The 19,553-nt window shown below is 37.0% G+C and overlaps 2 protein-coding genes across 3 annotated transcripts; both read left to right on the top strand.

The window, feature by feature from the left end:
• Window positions 1–1,356: 1,356 nt before the first annotated feature.
• On the top strand, window positions 1,357–17,005 carry LOC104099422 (ycf3-interacting protein 1, chloroplastic). 2 transcript variants are annotated; one of them, XM_009606405.4, is made up of 6 exons: window positions 1,357–1,774; window positions 1,870–1,914; window positions 2,985–3,098; window positions 12,941–13,021; window positions 15,357–15,524; window positions 16,664–17,005. In XM_009606405.4, the coding sequence occupies exons 1-6, from the start codon at window positions 1,370–1,372 to the stop codon at window positions 16,751–16,753; spliced, it is 903 nt and encodes a 300-aa protein (XP_009604700.2). In that variant the 5' UTR covers window positions 1,357–1,369; the 3' UTR covers window positions 16,754–17,005. The 2 variants fall into 2 exon arrangements, with proteins under 2 accessions (XP_009604700.2, XP_070038240.1); XM_070182139.1 differs by having other exon boundaries at window positions 1,397–1,774; window positions 16,777–17,005.
• Window positions 17,006–17,829: 824 nt separating this feature from the next.
• Window positions 17,830–18,771, top strand: LOC104099423 (uncharacterized). The gene has a single exon (XM_009606406.4). The coding sequence runs from the start codon at window positions 17,830–17,832 to the stop codon at window positions 18,769–18,771; it is 942 nt and encodes a 313-aa protein (XP_009604701.1).
• The last annotated feature ends 782 nt before the right edge of the window (window positions 18,772–19,553 follow it).

The raw sequence follows: 19,553 nt of genomic DNA, 5'->3' as shown, positions 1-19,553 counted from the left end.
TTCAGACAATGATTTTATTAGTCAGACTTTGTTATCATTTAGACGCTCATGTACTTAGTGACACCGGGTTTTGTGAGTATTTTGTATTTGAAATTGTGAGGTTTTCTATTGAATTCAAATATTATGTTTTCAAACTTAAGAGATAATGTGGTTTATTGAGGTTGTCGGCTTGCCTAGCATTGGGATATGCGCCATCACGACAAGTTAGGATTTTGGGTCGTGACAGAAGATACAATGCATGTTAGTTGAATAAGAGAAAATAGGTTTGGGCCTGATAATTAAGGTCATTGGAGGTCGCATAAATGGAAAGGTAATTAATAGTTCAAATATGGAAAGAAATCAGTTGAATCCCTGATCGTGCGCGATTTGCTATTATTGCTTCGACCCTTACAAATCACCCACGTAATGGGTAATTAATATAATAAATATTATAACGGGTAGGAACTAAATAGGATAAGCGGTTACAAATTGTACTACTATATAAATCCCCTTTTCATAACTTGTATCCCCATCAGAAAAGTCAATTATCAATATTCTTGCTATTCTCTGTCATTATAAATCTTGTTTTTTCTTATTGAAAGAAAACGATAATCATCAATAAGATTTCTATTTCATTATTCTCTCAGTTTTATTCTCTATTATTGTTATTCCTTTTCATATAAATTATATTTAGAAAAATGAAGTAAATTGGTTGTTAGAAAAATTAAACAGTACTAGACCCAACGTATACCAGTGAGACGCATTTCGCACTGACATGAAAATACCTCAACCTCGGGTCTACAAGTGCACATGGAGTAATTAGCCAATTAAATTACTTTGATGCGAAAGATGAACCTAGGAACGAGCATGAAAAGTTGTCCAAAAGAGGCGTGAAAATAACATATTCCAATTGTAATAATAATTTAATTGGTTAATTATACTAAGTAAGGAGCGTTTGCAGACACACACTTAGGGTCGTTTGATTTGAATACGGCTTATGATGGGATAAGTTATGCTGAGATTAGTTATTCTGGTATTATTTTTTATTCACTGTTTGGTATGTTGTATTAAAAATAATAATTACATAATTTCTAAGAAGAAGATATAAGTTATTCCGACACTAATTACCACACTCCTATAAGGTATAAGTTATCCCGGTACTAATTTTAATCCCAAAATAACTTATATCAAATTTGCTAACCAAACAAAGTATTAAGATAGTATTAAAACGTTATACGAGTATCTACTTGTTCCTTATAGCAAACAAACCCCTCAAGGTACTTCGGGTGCAGAGTATATATGATTGATACACCATGGACTGACTATAAGTAGTGTCTAAATGAAAACTCATGGTAACTTTAGGGTCGACAATGTATTTACCAAAAGTTCAATGAAGGAAATTATTTACCAAAAGATCAGGATTCTCATTTGTCCTATTATACTTTCGGTTAAACTCTTAACAGCAAGCAATGCTTTATCCCAAGTAAAATATCCAGTGGCCATTACAATGGCCTCGAACATGCTTCAACTGTCACTCCTACCACTCTCTTCCTCATCATCACTAACATTATTATCATCTTCACGCTGCAACAATTCCTTTACTCAGCAACGCCGCCATTTCTCTCTCTTTAATGTTCAAAATTTTCGGTTTCAGTTAAGCAGAAGCACTTCCTTGGGACCGCTGTTTGTGAATAAAGAAGAAGACAGTGCAACTTATACTGTCACAGAAGAAGAAGATGATGATGATGCTGACCCAGATCCTCAATCCCTTGAATACGTTTCACAAATAAAAAGGGTTCAGTCTTTATGCTTTACCCAATATTGTTTTACCTATGATTTGTATTTTGCAGCTTCTGATGTGTATGGGGTTCAAATTTGTCACTTTTGTAGGTTTTGGAGCTTCTCAAGAGGAATCGGGATATGCTCTTCGGTGAGGTGTGAATTTATTTTCCTTAACCCCCTTATGATTTTTTCTTTCAATTAAGGTGCATTTGGTATGGATAGTAATGTTTTTTTGGAAATATTTTAACAATTGTTTGCATCATTTTTGAATGTTTGGTCTGGTAGAATGGTTGGTGACATATGGTATTTGTGCAAAATGTGGGATAAGGTATGAGGATAATGTTTTGGGGAATAATTTTTGAGTTTTAAAAGGTAGCAATAATGTCAAAGTACTGATTGAACTAAGTTATATGGAGATAGGGATGGGATATTATGTTATAAAAGGAGAATGGCTACATTTCATTATGTTACTTGTACCAGTAACTGGTTTATGGACGATATCCTCTACTACTTGACCCGCAACAGTCCTTTGACCAACTCCAGGTCTAATAGAAGCAAGCCCTCTATTAGAACGGGATTCCAACTCAGCTTGCGCTTATTCTGGAAAATTCTTCATGCTGCCCGAGACTTCAGCCCATAAGTGAAGAAAGTTGTTTTTCCCATTAATGAAATATATTTTTCCTTGAAAAAAGATTTTGTATTATTCATGTTGAACATTTTTAGTTGACCTCCATACACGCCCTTTGAATTTTCGGCTTGTTTAAGCTCTCAGTTTATTTTGAAAGATCACTTATTTTGTTAAGCTCACCACATGTACTAAGTTTGGAATGCTTTTTGCACTTTTTCATTGTCCCTTTAGTTAATGTTATATGAAAGATGTCGGTGCCTCTTCTTTTTTAGTACGACATTAATTGTCTTAACTAGGATTAAAACTTTGTTACATTAGGTCCGGGCGTCCACGCAGATGTAAGTGTGAGACTTAGGGAACTATGGTTTTAAAGAATCTTAATTTGCCCTTAAAGATGAATTATTTAGTATTGAAATGAAATGGGCCTGAAGAGAGTGGAATGGATACTGAAGATTGTCATAGTCAACTCCAACTAATTTGGGATTGAGGAGTAGTGATTAATTGATTGATAGACTGTCTTGGTTAACTAGCTCCATGGGGTAATTTAAATGTCAATTTGTATCTTGATTGACCTATTCCCTTGGGTTTATTACAGGTTAAGTTGACAATAATGATTGAAGACCCCAGGGACGTTGAGAGGAGGCGGCTGCTCGGCATCGACGATGAAAATGCTCCAACAAGGGATGACTTAGCTGCTGCTTTAGAAGAAGTAAGTCTCTGCTCCACAAATGCCTCAGCTTAATGCTGACCAAATTATATGGCTTTTTGACTCAGGAGGCTGCTCCTGAACTATCTGCTTTAAAAGTTGTGATCTGGTTCTGGAAGTGTGACCTGGAACTATGATTTGGACTATTAATCTGGCATATTTGTTGGTACTAGATGGTTTCCTCATAAAAGAAGGAATATAGGACATCCAATAAGAATAGATCATCTCTTTGGGATTGAGGCTTAATTGATTGATGACAAGAATAGAACATTCCGATGTGAAGTATTTCCTCTGGTGCAGTTGCAAAGGGAAGTTTATTCTAAGCAAATGAAAAAGGCTGCATACCTTTTTATGGAAGACTCTAGTTAAGTAGATCAAAATATAGAAGTCAGCGAAGTACAAGTGCAATATGTTGCAACACAACATTTTAGAAGGATTTACAGTGTAATATATTGGAGTTGGCATAGAAGGTTTTTCGACCCTCCAAAACATGCACTAGGATATTAAATGTTGCAATAAGAGTCCTAGTGATGCTTTTGTAGTTTTTCTCTTGCCGGCTGAAAGCTGCTTGGTAAGAAAAATAAGGAATATAATTGCTGTTTTGTTTTCAAAAATTTTAGAATGCAGATTAAATGACGTTGTTTGGTGACAAAACCTTTTCAGTTTCTAGGAAGCACTTTGAAAGCAGGCCTTGATATTAAAAGAATGAAAACTGATGTTAACACTTGTTTTAGGAAAATATTATTTTACATGCTTCAGTTATGCACTGAAATAGGCGGATATTTGAATCCCTTTGATTACAAAAATTGCTCAATTGAACAAGAGGTTCTCACTGAAAAAGCAATTCTCCTTCTGTCACTGCTTTGTATTACTCCCTTCATTTTCTCATTCTTTCCTTCATCTTTTTTCTTCCTTCAACAGCATTTCCTCTCCCCCCTCCCCCCCCCCCCATTTCCACATCCCTTTTTGTGTTTTTCCAGTTTGAATAAGAATGTTTTCCACCAAAAGACAAGTTATATGGACTATGGAGAACAATTCATAATGAACTGCTGAAACTGTCCTTTCCGCATTAAGGACCTTGTTTAATCAATAGGTTTTGCCAGCAAAAAGAAAACAATTTCTCATCTATTGTTGCAGAGCAAGTTGAAATATTTCCTTTATAAGTATTTTCCAGTACAGGTCCCCGCCTGCTTTAGTCTCAAATAGGGCACAAATTGAGGTGAACAGACTGGACTGAACCTCCCTACGTCAAGAGTTTTTGGCTCTTAACTCTACTCCTCAAGTTTTGGGTTAGATTCCCATGTTTCTTTCAAATCCAACACATCTTATAACTTATCTAAGCACTCTACTAGAATGCATGTAGATCATGTTATTAGTTCTTGTGATGTGGGAAATCCACAAGCCTCTCAGAGGTAACTTTTGAGGAATAATACAGCAGAAAGGGAATCTAGGAATACTTCGAAAGGGGGAACATAGTTAGGAAAAGGAAAAGATAAGATGTAAGATCATACCAAACTCCTTAAGTATCATGCTATATGGGAAACAAGAGTAAGAGGAAGGGGTCCTCCACTTCTAACCATGATTTTGGAGGTTCAAGTCACAAGGGGAAAAAGAGTGGAAAATTTCCACTTTTGTTCCCTGGGGTGTGGTTTGAGAGAAGTGTTACTATATCAGAAATGGAAGTATCATACTATATGGTAAGAGTTAGGAAAAAGAGTAGCTAGGGAAGATTCTGTATTACTTGAAGTATAATAAACTTTTTGTGATGTTAACTCTAAACTTAACTCTATTCTGTAAAAGATCTTTCAAACCAACAATGCAACCAACCCTTTAACTAAATACTACTTTTAGTATCTGTCAAACCATGATGAAGACAAAGGAAACTTGCACTACAACAACCAACGCATCAACCCCAAGTTAGTTGGGGTCAACTATATGAATCTTCACTATCCATAGTGGTCCCAGACATACCTAATGTTGTTTGAGACTCATCATAAGTTGACTAGCTTTACACTGGGTATCAACTTACCACAACTTTCCACTAGTTGAGTTTGGAATCGGCAACATGGGCAAGTTTAGACCGGCGAAGTTAAAAGGAAACTAACACTCTTCCTTGGAAATTATAAGCAAGATCTTTGGGAGTTACCACAATGTCCTTCAGATGAAAATTTCATGAAGCATAGAAGTTGTAGTCAGAGCAACTAATTCTGCAAAATTCTACTGATATTATTGGAGTAGTCGATTAAATTTACAATTACATCATAGTACGAGATGAATATTTCCTGTAGAATGTATGTGGATTTCTATGTGAACCCTAGTGACAATAAAGTGAAGTACACATGTATGTGGCATTAACAATGATGCGAAAGGAGATTGGAATAAATTATTGCAGGGAAAAGTGTTAGTTGTCAAGGGGTTGCATTGAGTTATTAAGGGTTTCATTTTATACTGCTTGGCAAATTTATATCTCGACATCTGTTATTGGTCTTGCACTCCGATTATGTTTATTTGATGGTGTATAGGTCTATACTCCTTTGAATTTTTGCTGATATATTACCTATTTAAGAAAATGTATCTCTCTCTATGTGCTTGGTAGGGATAACTGCTATATGCTATATGTCTATAACACAATTTCCTACTCCCAAATGTATTTAAGCTTTAGGAAAAGATTGATCGTTCATATATCTCTTAGAAACAATTTGTCCTAAAATCTGTAGAATCGATTGTGATCACTCTCAGAATAATGTTTAAAGTGTAGGAGAACATTCTTTTACTTTTAGTATTACTCTATAACATCCAATGTATAGGAGAACATTCTTTTTACTTTTGGTATTACTCTACAACAAATAATTCAACTTACACTGTTGTGTCACATAATTTACTTCCATGATTTTTTTTTATAATTTAAGCACTAAGTATGGAAATCCATACTAAGCTTTCCTTTTTTTATGTTACCAAAAAAAGTGGATTGAATGGAATTTTTTGTTGTAAGTAGGGGTGGCAAATGGGCTGTTTGGGTGAGTTTGGATTGGTCAAGATGGGCTGAACTATAAATGGGTCAATGCCCAACCCAACCCAAAGTTCACTTGATTCAAGATGGGCTGGGGTCAAAATGGGATAAACAATGGGTCATAGCCCAACCCGTCCAACTTGACCCAACTTTTTTTCTTACCTTTTGAAGAAACCAATAAACATTCTCAACCAAATATCTATAAACAAGTCTTCATAAATATTTACATATAACAAAAAGTTATAAATTTATTACAACAAGAAATTTTTGAAATACTAATTTTCAGTGAATTAAATGTAATATCTATCTCTGCATAGTATTGATTCATGCCATTTTTTTGTCACAAACCTTTTCATTGCCACAATTCTTGAATCCATGCCAATCACGAAAATGATTAACAAAAATCTCTCGTGATCAATTTCAACTTAGCATATTGCTCTGAAATCAGAAGTAGAAGTAAATATAACAAACATTTAGAGTTATACATATCTTTCTTTCTCACTAGTTATAACCTCCACCAAAGAAGAATTAAAATATTATTAAGAAATTTTGTAACTGCTATGATATCGTCTTCAATAGAGCAACATTTCCAAGATTCTTATTGAATAATTTTTTTATCTATAATACATTTAAATCTTTTTTTGTCTTAATTGGTTCAAGCTTCAACCACCAAAAGAAATAACTTATTTAAGAAATTCCAAATTACATGAGGTATTAGAAAGATTGTTGATTGGCCAAAAATTTACTTTGTAGCAAAAACACTAATCCCAATAAAATCTTCATTTCGTATTCAAATTCTTGTCCGTACGTGTTTGTGATACGTATTTGCATGTAATAACCACAGTTAGGGAGTAATCATAGTTAAATCCATAGTTAAATGATAAGGAGTAGTCAAGTTAGTAGTTAAAACTGTTAGTGAAGGTTGTTAGAAGAGGCACGTGTGGGTCATGTGACTTCCATAAGTTAGTTATAACTAACTAACTGCACATCACGTGGATTAACCTATATAGCTCACAAAACCTTCATTTTGTACTTAGCTATTGTTGTGAAGATTAATAACATTCTCCCTTCTCTATTCTCTCAATTCGACTGAGCTTCATTGAGCTCTTGGAATCACTGTTCAAGAGTAGTTCTTCTCGTTACTCTTTAGGTGTTCCTTCTTTTCAATTCCAGAATTTGTGGTGCGTATCATTGGTATTAGAGCTGTAATTCCTTGGCTACGACAATGGGCGATCATAGCACGCGAATGGCAGAGTTACGCAAGGATGTTGATAGTCTCAAAGGCTCTGTAGATTCTGTAGTTCACATAGTTGCAGAATTGACTATTTTAGTGGAAGCAAAATTTTGCCCAAGCATTAGAAGAGATTAAGAAGATGATGCTTATCAATGGGGATAGCCACGTGCAGAATGAACCAGTAATAGATAGAGGTGAGGAAGTTCTGAGAAATCGCGCAGAGAATCGAGTGGCCAGAGCTGTCGAACATCAACCTCCCTTTAGAAATTATCAGGTGGATGTGGCCATCTCCAAATTTGATGGAACTGGGCTTAAGGATTGGCTCTATAAGTGTGAGCAGTTCTTCGATGTGGACGAGACTCCTGAAGATTCAAAGGTGAAATTGGCTTCTTGTAAACTTGAAGGCCGAGCTCTTCAATGGCATCAAGGATTCATGAAATCAAGGGTTACAAGAGAGTGGCCTCGCTGGGGGAGTTTGTAGGGTGTCTCTATTCCAGATTTGGAGCAAAGTTGTTTGACGATCCAATGGGAGATTTCAAAGGCCTAAGGCAGGTAACAACTGTTCAAGAATACATTGACATTTTTGATGAATTGCTTAATAGAGTAGAATTGCAAGATGAATATGTTGTTAGTTTCTTCATAAGGGGACTGAAGCCTGATATTGGACTGCTTGTTAAAATGTTAAATCCTAGATCTTTAGCCAAAGCCATTAGCCTAGAAAGAATACAGGAATAAACTTTAGAAATCCAAAAACAAGTTTTCTTTTCAACACCTATTTTGCCAAACCCCAGAAATAATCCTAGAAACCTTCCTGTGAAACCACCTTCTTCTCACTTTGGACCAAACCAACCTCTCACCCAAACCACTGCCCAGATCTTCCTAAAACGCCAACACCCTTACCCCGTTAATCCTAAACTACCCTACAAAAATGCTAAACTCTTAACTCATGTTGAAATGGAGGAGAAGAGGAGTAAATGATTATGTTTTAACCGTGATGAGAAGTACACTCAAGGCCATATCTGCAAGAAGAGAAGACAATTCTTTTCCATGGAGGTGGATGAGGGTATTGTAGCACCCACAATTTCTTGGATCTCAATACTGCCAAGAGATTGGGATGTGCTTTGACTGCCATCTCACCATTTGCAGTTTCAGTAGCTGATGGCAATAAGGTACACAGTCACTATGTGTGCAAGAAATTGATATGGAAAATGTAGGGAATTTCCTTTGATTCAGATATGCTAGTGTTGCCCATTGGAGGGTGTAACATGGTGCTAGGAATTCAATCGTTGGTCACACTTGGAGATATCATGTGGAATTTTAGGAAGCTCAAGATGGAGTTCACTATCATGGGCCAAAAGATATCCTTGAGAGGCATCCAGCCTCCTGCTGCTAAACTAATCCAATCTGGCAAAATGGATAAGTTGCTAGCTAAACCTGCAGAGTTATGTATGATATCAGTAGGCATTCTAACAGAAGAATCAGTAGAGGAATATGCCAGCTTGTTCTCTTTGGAATCTCAGTTGGAGACTCAAAGTGAACCTGCAGATCTACAGCTAGTACTACAGAAATATGGTGATCTGTTTGAAGAGCCCAGCAAACTTCCTCCTTCTAGGATGCATGATCATAGGATTATCCTGAAGAAAGGTACTTCTTCAATCAACAAGAGACCTTATAGGTATCCAACCATCCAGAAGAATGAAATAGAGAAAATGGTGGATGAGATGTTAGCCTTTGGTGTAATCAGACATAGCACCAGCCCTTATTCCTCACCAATTGTGATGGTAAAAAAGAAAGATGGCACATGGAGGATGTGTGTGGATTACAGAGAATTGAATGATTGCACAGTTAAGGACAAGTTCCCAATCCCTGTCATTGAGGAACTATTAGATGAACTACATGGAGCTAAGTATTTTTCTAAGCTAGACCTTAGATCTGGATACCACAAAATCAGAATGTATGAGCCGGACATTCCAAAGACTTATTTTAGAACTCACAATGGCTACTATGAGTTCATGGTCATGCCCTTTGGCCTAACTAATGCACCCTCAACATTCCAAAGCCTAATGAATCAAATATTTCATGACTTCCTTAGAAAATCAGTCTTGGTTTTCTTTGATGACATTCTTATATACAGTGCTAGCTGGGCAGATCACCTAATTCACCTTGAGGAAGCTTTTCAAGTATTGAGATCACATGTGCTCTATGTCAAGAAAAGCAAGTGTGCTTTTGGAGTGAAACAAATAGATTACTTAGGCCATGTAATCTCTGAAGTGGGAGTTGCTATGGACCATCAGAAGGTGGAAGCAGTAGTGAACTGGCCTCAACCAACTACCCTAAAGAGCTTGAGGGGTTTCTTAGGTCTCACTGGGTACTACAGAAGGTTTATAAGGGGGTATGGTATTATTGCAAGACCCTTGCATGATCTGTTGAAACAAGGGAATTTCATCTGGAACTCTGCTGCCACTGAGGAAGTTGAAGACTTGAAAAAGGCACTCACTACAACACCTGTTCTGGCACTACCTGATTTCAACAAAAAGTTTGTAGTAGAAACTGATGCTTCTGGTTCTGGCATTGGAGCAGTACTGGCTCAAGATAGCAGACCTATAGCTTTCTTCAACAAAGGCTTATCCGAGAAAAACAAAGTACTATCAGCCTATGAGAGAGAGCTGCTAGCATTGGTTACTGCAGTCCAAAAATGGAACCTTAGCTACTGGGGAGACACTTGTAATCAAGACTGACCATCAGTCTCAAGTATCTACTAGAACAGAAAATTACCACTCCCAGCCAACAAAAATGGCTAATCAAACTATTAGGTTATGATTACATCATCTCTTACAAAAAGGGCAAAGACAACATTGCAGCTAATGTTCTTTCCAGGAAGGAGGATCCAATTGAACTATTCAGCATCTCTGGTCTCTTCTGAGCTTTTAGAAGCAGTTAAGCACAGATGGACCCAAGATCCAGCACTCCAAAAGCTGGTTCAAAGGCTGCAATCTGGTACCTGCCATAAATCTCACCACTTGCTTCAAGGTGGCATCCTTAGTAGGAAAGGGAGAATGATGGTAGGTGCAGATCCTGAGCTGAGGAAAAGATTGTTGTCATTCTATCATGACAGTGCTATTGGAGGACACTCTGGTATCACAGCTACCCTCAACAGATTAAAACAGGATTTCTACTGGAAAAAGATGAAGCAGGATGTGTATCACTATGTAAGGGAATGTGATGTGTGTCAGAGGTGCAAGGGAGAGAATGTGGCTTACCCAGTGCTATTACAACCTTTACCTATCCCTGCAGGAGTTCGGCAAGATATCTCTATGGATTTCATAGAAGGATTGCCTAAGGCTGCAGGTAAAGAGGTCATTTTTGTAGTGGAAGACAGGCTCAGCAAGGCTGCTCATTTTATGGCCCTCAAACATCCCTACACAACCTTAGAGGTAGCCCAAATTTTCATGGAAGGAGTATTCAAACATCATGGAATGCCCAGAACCATTGTGTCTGACAGGGACAAGGTATTCACAAGTAGATTTTGGCAGTAGCTGTTCAAATTACAAAAAGTCTCACTTCTGACTTCTTCTGCCTATCACCCTCAACCAGATGGCCAAATTGAAGTTGTCAATCGATGTTTGGAATGCTACTTGAGGTGTATGACCTTTGATAAACCAAAGGAATGGCCACACTGGTTGCCTCTTGCAGAATGGTGGTACAACACCACCTTTCACTCAGCTACCAATATGACTCCATATGAAGCTGTTTATGGTCAGAAACCACCTCCTCTACTTCCTTACCAACCTTTTGATTCCCAGCTGGATGTGATAGATAGGAGCTTGCAGGCAAGAGAAGCCACATTAAGAGCTTTAAAGGCTCATCTGGAGAAAGCTCAACACACAATGAAAGTGCATGCAGACAAGGGAAGAATTGATAGAAGCTATCAAGTTGGTGATTGGGTCTTCATCAAGTTACAACCTTACAACAACTCTCCTTAAAGAACCATTCTTATCAGAAATTATCTGCTAAGTTCTTTTGGACCTTCCAAATCATTGCCAAGGTGCCTACACTCTAGCTCTAGCTCCACACTGTAAGATCCACCCAACTTTCCATGTTTCACTGCTCAAGAAAAAGTTGGGAGCTCACACTGCTTCTGTGACATTGCATGTGATCCATTCTGACTCAGGGCATGTCCTACTAGAACCTGAAGCAATATTGGATAGGAGGCTGGCCAAGAAGCATGGCAAGGCAATAGCACAAGTCGTTGTCAAATGGATGAATGTTGCACCAGAGTACAACACTTGGGAGGATCTACAAGATTTCAAGCTCAAGTTTCCACTTTTTAATCCTTGAGGACAAGGATTGTCTGAAGAGGGGGCTATTGATACGTATCTATATGTAATAATCACAGTTAGGGAGTAGTCATAGTTAAATCTATAGTTAAATGATAAGGAGTAGTCGAGTTAGTAGTTAAAACTGTTAGTGAAGGTTGTTAGAAGAGGCACGTGTGGGTCATGTGACTTCCAGAAGTTAGTTATAACTAACTAACTGCACATCACGTGGATGTTACTATGTAGCTCACAAAACCTTCCTTTTGTACTTAGCTATTGTTGTGAAGATTAATAACATTCTCTCTTCTCTATTCTCTCAATTCGACGGAGCTTCATTGAGCTCTTGGAATCACTGTTCAAGAGTAGTTCTTCTCGTTACTCTTTAGGTGTTCCTTCTTCTTTTCAATTCCAGAATTTCTGGTGCATATCAGTTTGGGTAGTGGCGGGTTAACTTTGGGCTTCTTCATGGGTTGAGTTTGGGCTAACTTTTTTCATGGGTCTAGATGGGTTATGCCCAAACTAGCTCATCAGGAAAAATGTTTCATGCCCAACCCATTAAAAGTTGGGCAGGTTACATGGACTTGGGCTACTTTTGCCACCCCTAGTTGTAAGCAAGTGGACCTTTGTACCAATGTGATAGTGGTGTTAAACTAGCAGTTTGGAGAATAAATGAACCTAAATAGGCAGGGAGTCATAAAATTAAGTTATAAGAAAATTTATCGATGTTCACTAGGAAGATAACTATTATATTAACTATGCCTTCCACCCCATTTTATGTGGTACAATTTGACTAGCTCTAGAGAGAATGAGTTAATGTGACTTAAATATTTTATTACTAAAGAAAGAAAGCACTTAACTTCTCATTGAAATGTGTATAAAGTTTGTTCAGTATGGGAAAATCTCACATCATCATCTGAATGTGAATTGTATTACAAACATATTATTTGCAGAACTGTGTCGAAGATTTCATGACCTCTTGAAAAGGAAATGTGCCACATAAAAATGAAACGGTGAAATAGCAAAAAATTTAGAAACTCTTTTTCTTCTTGCTTTGTCCACCTTAATAGATTCTCAATGAGTTTATATGCATAGGTATAGATCAGATTGTTTCTATTTGAATGTAAAAGAAGAATCTTTTTTGGACCAAACTACTATCTGTTGAATATTTAAAGTTCCTTGATCAACCAGTTAGAGTGCTTTTTAATGTTGCAGTCTATGATTCTAAGTATATACTTCCCAAGGTCTTGCTAAATTCTTTATTTATTTTTATTTTTTTTGGTTTCAGATCAACGAAGGAAAAGTACCAAAAGATTTTGCTGCTCTGCAGATGCTGGCTGAAGAGATGAATTCATGGCCTAATTTGGAGGTATTACTGTGACTTCAAACATTCTTCTTGGCAAAATTTACAATTAAACATGATGGAAAATGCTCATAATCCAGCTCCCATTTTGTGGTAGGGCTAGCATTTCTGCATAGCGGGGAAGAAAAAACACTTTTTTTTATTGGGGACGGGGTGGGGAAGGCCGGTGAAGGAGAAACTAAATGCTCTAATAAGGTTACTTGATTGTTTTCTCCCGTAGCTTGATTGGACCAACAAATGCATGACTAGGTTTTATTATGACCCAAAATCATCAGTAAATATTGTGGTATTTTAACTTCATTTTATTCAACTGCATTCAATAATAGGTTGACAATCACAATATCTGCTTCATGAAGCACATTCATGCAGGCATAAATCATTCTAATATAGTATGTCGGTTCACTTGGGCCAGAATCAGATAGACTTACTTAATATTGTGGGTGAGAGGTGTTGAGGGACAACAATAGTATAACTCAAGACTGTTAAAGATTAAGAAGGACAAAATATGTTCTTGCTTAACATTTTAATTCATAGAATATCAAAAAGTTACTACTTTTCTTATATCTAGACTCTGTTTTATTAGACTTAGCTAAAAGTAAATGACATTACATCTAATAAGAAGTTTAATTTTTTTTTCTTCTTTTAAATGAGGGATGTCAACTTCTTGGAGAGCGAAATCTCATATTCTCGATAAATTTGACCTGAGAATCAAGTTTTTTTCTTAATTAAAGTCCTCTTAACATGCAATGGAGGTTTGTTAGTGATACTTTATCTAGATACGCCTATTACAAGGCAAATTCTAAGCCATCTATAGTTATAGTTGTCAAATGGGCCGGGTTGGCCCGGTTCCCGGACCGGCCCGGTAGTAAGGGGGCCGGGCAGGGCTGGGTTGGGACGGGGACCGGACTGTAGATTTTTGGTATCGGTTAACCGGACCGGTACGACCCGTTATGGTCAAGTCATATGGGAACCGGTTAACCGGACCGGTTCAATGCTATTTTTTGATTTTTTTATTTTTATTTTATAAAGTTGCTTGTTTGGCAACAGTCAGCTGCCATTTTGACCGTTGCCCAATGGCTAATTTGCAAGAATAGCCTTTTTTGGGCTTTTTTTTTTCAAAAATAACACTTTTATTATTTACTAATTTATCCTTTTGAAAAACTATAAAAGACCCCCCCTTCTTCTTCATTTCTTCACTCATCTCTCAATTCTCAAACCCAAATTTCAATTCAAGTTAAATCATGCCTTGCGCTTCTAGAGTGCGCTCATATGTTTGGGAACACTTTGAGGTGGTAGAAGAAAATAAAGAAGTTCACAAAGTAAAGTGCAAGAACTGTGGTCGAGCCTTAAATTTTCGTCGAAAGTGGGAGGGCACAAGCTGTTTAAGGAGGCATATGAAGAGTTGTCTTGAGCGTCCTCCAGAAATTTGTATTTAAGTTGATTTGAGACAATTTGTGTTATTTTAAAATTATTAGACTTATTTAAGCTTAATGTTTTAGTTTGTTAGATTAATTTGAAGTATTATTATGCAATGAAAATTTGAAATGAAACTATGAAAGCCTTTGAAGTTTGATCCTTACATATCAAGTTATTAACACTCCAGTGTCCAGTATAAGATCTATACTATAAGTTATATTTATTCAAACATTCTTTTTATACGTTAGTTTTTAATGTTTTACATTTTTACTTTATCTTAATATAAATTACGATTGTTATATAAAATACAATAAATAAATAAATAAGCCCGGCCCAGTCTGTTAGGCCCGGAACCGTTCCGGTTAAATTTTGCACCGGGGAAGCCCGGAATCGGTAAACCCGGTAAAAAATAACCGGAACCGGCCCGGTAATGAAACCGGCCGGTTCCGTTTTACTCTACCCCTGACCAGCCCGGCCCCTTGACATCTATATCTATAGTCCATGGTGTTGAATTTAACCTTTCACGCTCAAAGTCAGATACTGTGATAAAAAGGAAAATTTATTGCATTTGAATTTTTGTAACATTGATTTATTGGTTGAATAGTTTCTCCTCATCTTTAGATTTCAGGATAGTTTTATCTTTCTCCAACCATTTGCTGCAACTTTTCTAAAAAGTAGTAGAATACATTTTCTTGTTCTTTTCTTTCTTTTGGAAATTTCAGACACCAGTACTATTTTTTTCATGTATTAAGCTTTTACTTGATCTGGAGAATTCCACTTGCAGATAATATTGATTTCTTTTTCATTTCTTGAAATCAGATGAGACTCCTTGATTTACATCCTCTGGAAAAGCTATGTCTTTGTAGTGGCACCAATTTCATCATTTAGCCAATTAGTAGTTTTACTCTATTCTTGTTGGATTTAGGTTGAAGCTACAAAGCAAAATAAGCCTGGCAGATCCCTGTATGCAAAAGCCACAGACACTGGTATCAATCCAAAAGAGGCTGCTAAGCGGCTCAAGATTGACTGGGATTCAGCAGCTGAGATTGACGAGTCAGCTGAGAGTGATGAGCCAGATGTTCCTCCAGCTTTGGTTAGTTGACGAAATAATTCTTAGACATTGTCTCTAGTTATCCCTTTTGTTATGATTGTTCATAAGGCAGGCTAAGTACTGTTTCCGGTAATTAGCTTACAATTTGTGGAATATGTTAAATGGACCAATCTGACATGTTATTGTTGGAACATGTCAAAACTAATAGGTCCACTTCCAACCAAGAGGTTGTGAGTTCGAGTCATCCCAAGAGCAAGGTGGGAGTTCTTGGAGGGAAGGATGCCGAGGGTCTATTGGAAACAACCTCTCTACCTCAGGGTAGGGGTAAGGTCTGCGTACACACTACCCTCCCCAGACCTCACTAGTGGGATTATACTGGGTTGTTGTTGTTGTTCTTTTAACGAGTTTTCAAGTCATGGCTAAATCCTAAGTTGCTCGGACTCGGGTGTGGGTATCCGATACGGGTGCAGATCTAGAGGTCGGATCCTTCGTATCTAAATTTTAAGATTCGGGGTACGTATCTAGGTACAGCTACGGGTGGTGCGATTTGACTATATCTAAAAATAGAGCTATAAAAATATGCCAAAATAATGAGACATTATGTGAAAAACTTACATGTAGGTAGTAGAATGCAGTAACTCAATCTTTTATTCTCAAGTTGTAGGTAGCCATCTAGAAATCTACAGTCGCTTTTGACTTGAGAAATCAAAATGCAAAATCTTATCTCTAATTTCTTAGTAGTTTGTAGTCAAAGTACCTAATGTTGATTGACCAGATCTGGTACGTATCCCACACCCATACTAGTGTTGGTATCGTGTCGACATAGGTGAGGCGCCACAAATGAAAAGTCCGCTCAACTTAGACTAAATTCAAGTTAAGCTGGTAGATGAGAAAAAAATTGGCTTCATGGAAGATTATGTTGCTGCTGTGGAAAAGCATTATTGCAAATGCCCTCAAATCTTTTCATATGCCTTATAATGTAGCTCCATCATATAGCGATTTCTTGAAGATTTTCTCAACTATCAGTTTAGTGGAAAATGTGCTTAATGAAGTGATATCAGGTGCTTATTAAGTAAAATTGAATAAGATTATGCACTTGTAATTGTGAAACATTGCCAGATATGTTGCTCTCATTACCGCTTCTTTTGGAGCTGGTTCTGACGAGTGACAATTTCATGCAGGGATATGGAGCGTTATACTTGGTCTCTGCATTTCCAATCATCATTGGCATCTCTGTTGTGTTGATTCTCTTCTATAATTCTCTACAGTGATACAGCTTTTGGCATTTTTGCAGGGTCAGTAAGTTGTGTCAATGTACACGATTCGTCCTACAATAGTGGAACATGTATATTGCCACGGAAAATAGATACGTATATCTGTTTTTATAGAGCTAATTGATTGAGTAAATTTTCCACTCTCCAGACTCCAATTTATTCTGCTTTTTCTCAGTGTATCTGTATTTAGCTATGTAAGTGAATCAGTTAGATTCTAATCTTTCATATGCAACTGTGTCTTGTCTCGTCTCCTCTAGTGTTTGGAATGGTTACATTTGACCACTCTCAATTATTTAGTTAGTTGTATAATTGTATTCAGCCGTGTGATTGCACGTTCATTTTGTTAAATTTCAGTTCGAAAGTCAGAATTAAGTTGATTAAAATAGTAGCAAGTCATGCAGTTGGTGGTTTTTAGTAGTTGAACTTACTAAAACCGAATATGAAGACATACTTAAAGAATATTTTGATATTCTTTTTGTTTGTTTGGGTTACATCGAACCTTTCATGCCGGTGGACTACTATGTATGAAAAACTGCTTAGTAGATTTTTTTTTTCCGCATCGCTTATCCGAAATTCACTAGTCTGATTAATTTGGAGTCGCGCCGGGTAGACCCACTATGGAGAGTAAGGTGTTCCTTACCAAGAGGTTCTTTATTCCCATGACTCGACAAAGACCTTTGGATAAGAGCAGAGGGATCTAAATCATTCTATCACATCCTTTGGTGGTTGCTTAGTAGAACTTGTTGTCCACTTAGTTCTATGGTAAGTCAAAGTATCACATAATAGATTAATGAAATAGTGTTTTCCACACATTGGGAGAGGATTGCTTAGTACAAGTTGTTGTCCACTTAGTTCATGGTAAGTCCAAGTATCATATTAATAGATTAATGCTATTGTGTTTTCACACATTGGGACAGGAAGACGTGAGAATCATAACTAAGAAAAACAAAGACATGGCTTCCACATTCTTGGTTTAGCTATGCTTTGGCTTTTCCTTAAATACCTCACTCTATAATTGGTAGCAACCTCACTCACTTTCAGCTTCAAAGTTCAGACAAATTCAGAATTCAGATATGCCTTCATTCATGGATATTCAAGTAGCAAATGAATATGATTTCCCTATCTCACTTCACACAAATGACAAACCCAAATCTTTTGATCCCATAACAATTCCTCTCCCTTTTCCACCGTCAAAGAAGTTCTTAAGCAACAGCCTTCCAAATTCAGCAACCTCATCACCAAAATTTGCATCAAATTTATCCAAAAAGAAAGGGAAAAACCAACCTTCTCCTCTCTCTAACAACCCTTTGGCTAGGCAGCATTCTGTGGCGCTAGCAAATCTCGAACGGCTGAAAGAAAACCACTTGCGCAGGAGCATGTCATTGGGTGTAGAAAGATCAAGATCAAGCGCGCCACCGGAAAAATCTGTTCTTGGGTTGACAAAAGTCAATAGTGTTAAACATGTTGAGGAAAGCAAAGTTAGCAGAGTTCACAAATCTAGTGGTGGTGGTGAAGATAAAGTGGAGTCTTATGAGGAGAAGTTTAAGTGTGGGGCTATGTGTTTGTTTATTCCTGGTATTGGAAAAGCAAAACAAGTAAAAGCCAGAAGGGAAGAAACTGGAATATGTGATAATATGGGAGACAATGTTTCAAGGAAAGTGTCATTGGAGAAATTTGAATGTGGATCATGGACATCATCAGCTATAATCAACTCAAGTGAAGATGAAGAAAATGAGTCCAATCTCTTCTTTGATCTACCAATGGAACTAGTCAGATGCAGTGTGAGTGACACTCATTCCTCAGTGACAACAGCATTTGTTTTTGATAAGGAGCCAAAAGGGGTCCTGAAGAACACCACAGCAAAAATAACTGATAGAAAATCCGATGAGTCGAGACGCCATGTTCGGTTTTCTACATCGTCCCCTGACTCTGACTCGCCCAATTCCTGCGTAACTCCTCGCCTTCACAAGGCGAGGGAAGATTTCAATGCCTTCCTAGAAGCCCAATGTGCATGATCGATTAGTGGCGGATTCAACCATAGGTTTTGCAGTCGGCAAAATTCAGTGTTTCAAGGCCGAACCTTATATATATTTGCGAAAAACATATAAAGGTAGAGTTAGATATGCATTTCAGAATTCACAATGTTTAGATTCTGAATCCGCCACGGTGCATGACCATGAACTTAAATACACAAACCTAGATCATGTATTGTGTATGCATAAAACATTTTCCCCTTTCTTGAGAAGAGTCAAAAGGAGCATCTTTCTATTGTATCATGTAGGTATACAATGAAGCTTTATCTTCTTGAGAAGATCCTACTATGTTTAGCTTGGTGAAATGGAGAGAGAAATGATACTAACAGCATTTGTAATATGATTCTTATTACGGAGTATAAGCTATCAAATCATGATGCGATAATGGAAGACTCAACATTAATGAAATTAAAGAACAACGTCTATACCGACAATTTATAAGCGAAATTCCTATCATGAAAAATACTTATTTATACCCGTTGATTATATCAAATCAATAAATACATGACATGTGTCTTTACATGTATATAATTACGCATTTTCATGTCATTTTAATGACTTAATCATAATAAACTATACTTATAATTAGTGTGAACATAGAGTGTGCATTGTTTTTGCCTTCGAAATCGTACCATCGGCCCTAGGACAAAAAAATGAATTTATCAACTAACTCAGAATACTAGCAAAATCAACCAGAAATTCTTTAACATATCAGCAACAAGTCTGCAAAAATTTGGACTCCAAAAGACAACTACATAATAGAT

The sequence above is a fragment of the Nicotiana tomentosiformis genome, chromosome 8 (genome assembly GCF_000390325.3).
Source record: "Nicotiana tomentosiformis chromosome 8, ASM39032v3, whole genome shotgun sequence".
NCBI lineage: Eukaryota > Viridiplantae > Streptophyta > Magnoliopsida > Solanales > Solanaceae > Nicotiana > Nicotiana tomentosiformis.
Note: the sequence above shows the minus strand (reverse complement) of the source record. Positions and strands in the feature narration are given on the sequence as shown.

Coding starts and splice junctions, on each gene's coding strand:
- LOC104099422 (XM_009606405.4), top strand. CDS start 1,370: ATGAAGGAAATTATTTACCAAAAGATCAGGATTCTCATTTGTCCTATT. Junction 3,099..12,940: donor TAGCTGCTGCTTTAGAAGAA/GTAAGTCTCTGC, acceptor TTTTGGTTTCAG/ATCAACGAAGGAAAAGTACC. Junction 13,022..15,356: donor ATTCATGGCCTAATTTGGAG/GTATTACTGTGA, acceptor TGTTGGATTTAG/GTTGAAGCTACAAAGCAAAA.
- LOC104099423 (XM_009606406.4), top strand. CDS start 17,830: ATGCCTTCATTCATGGATATTCAAGTAGCAAATGAATATGATTTCCCT.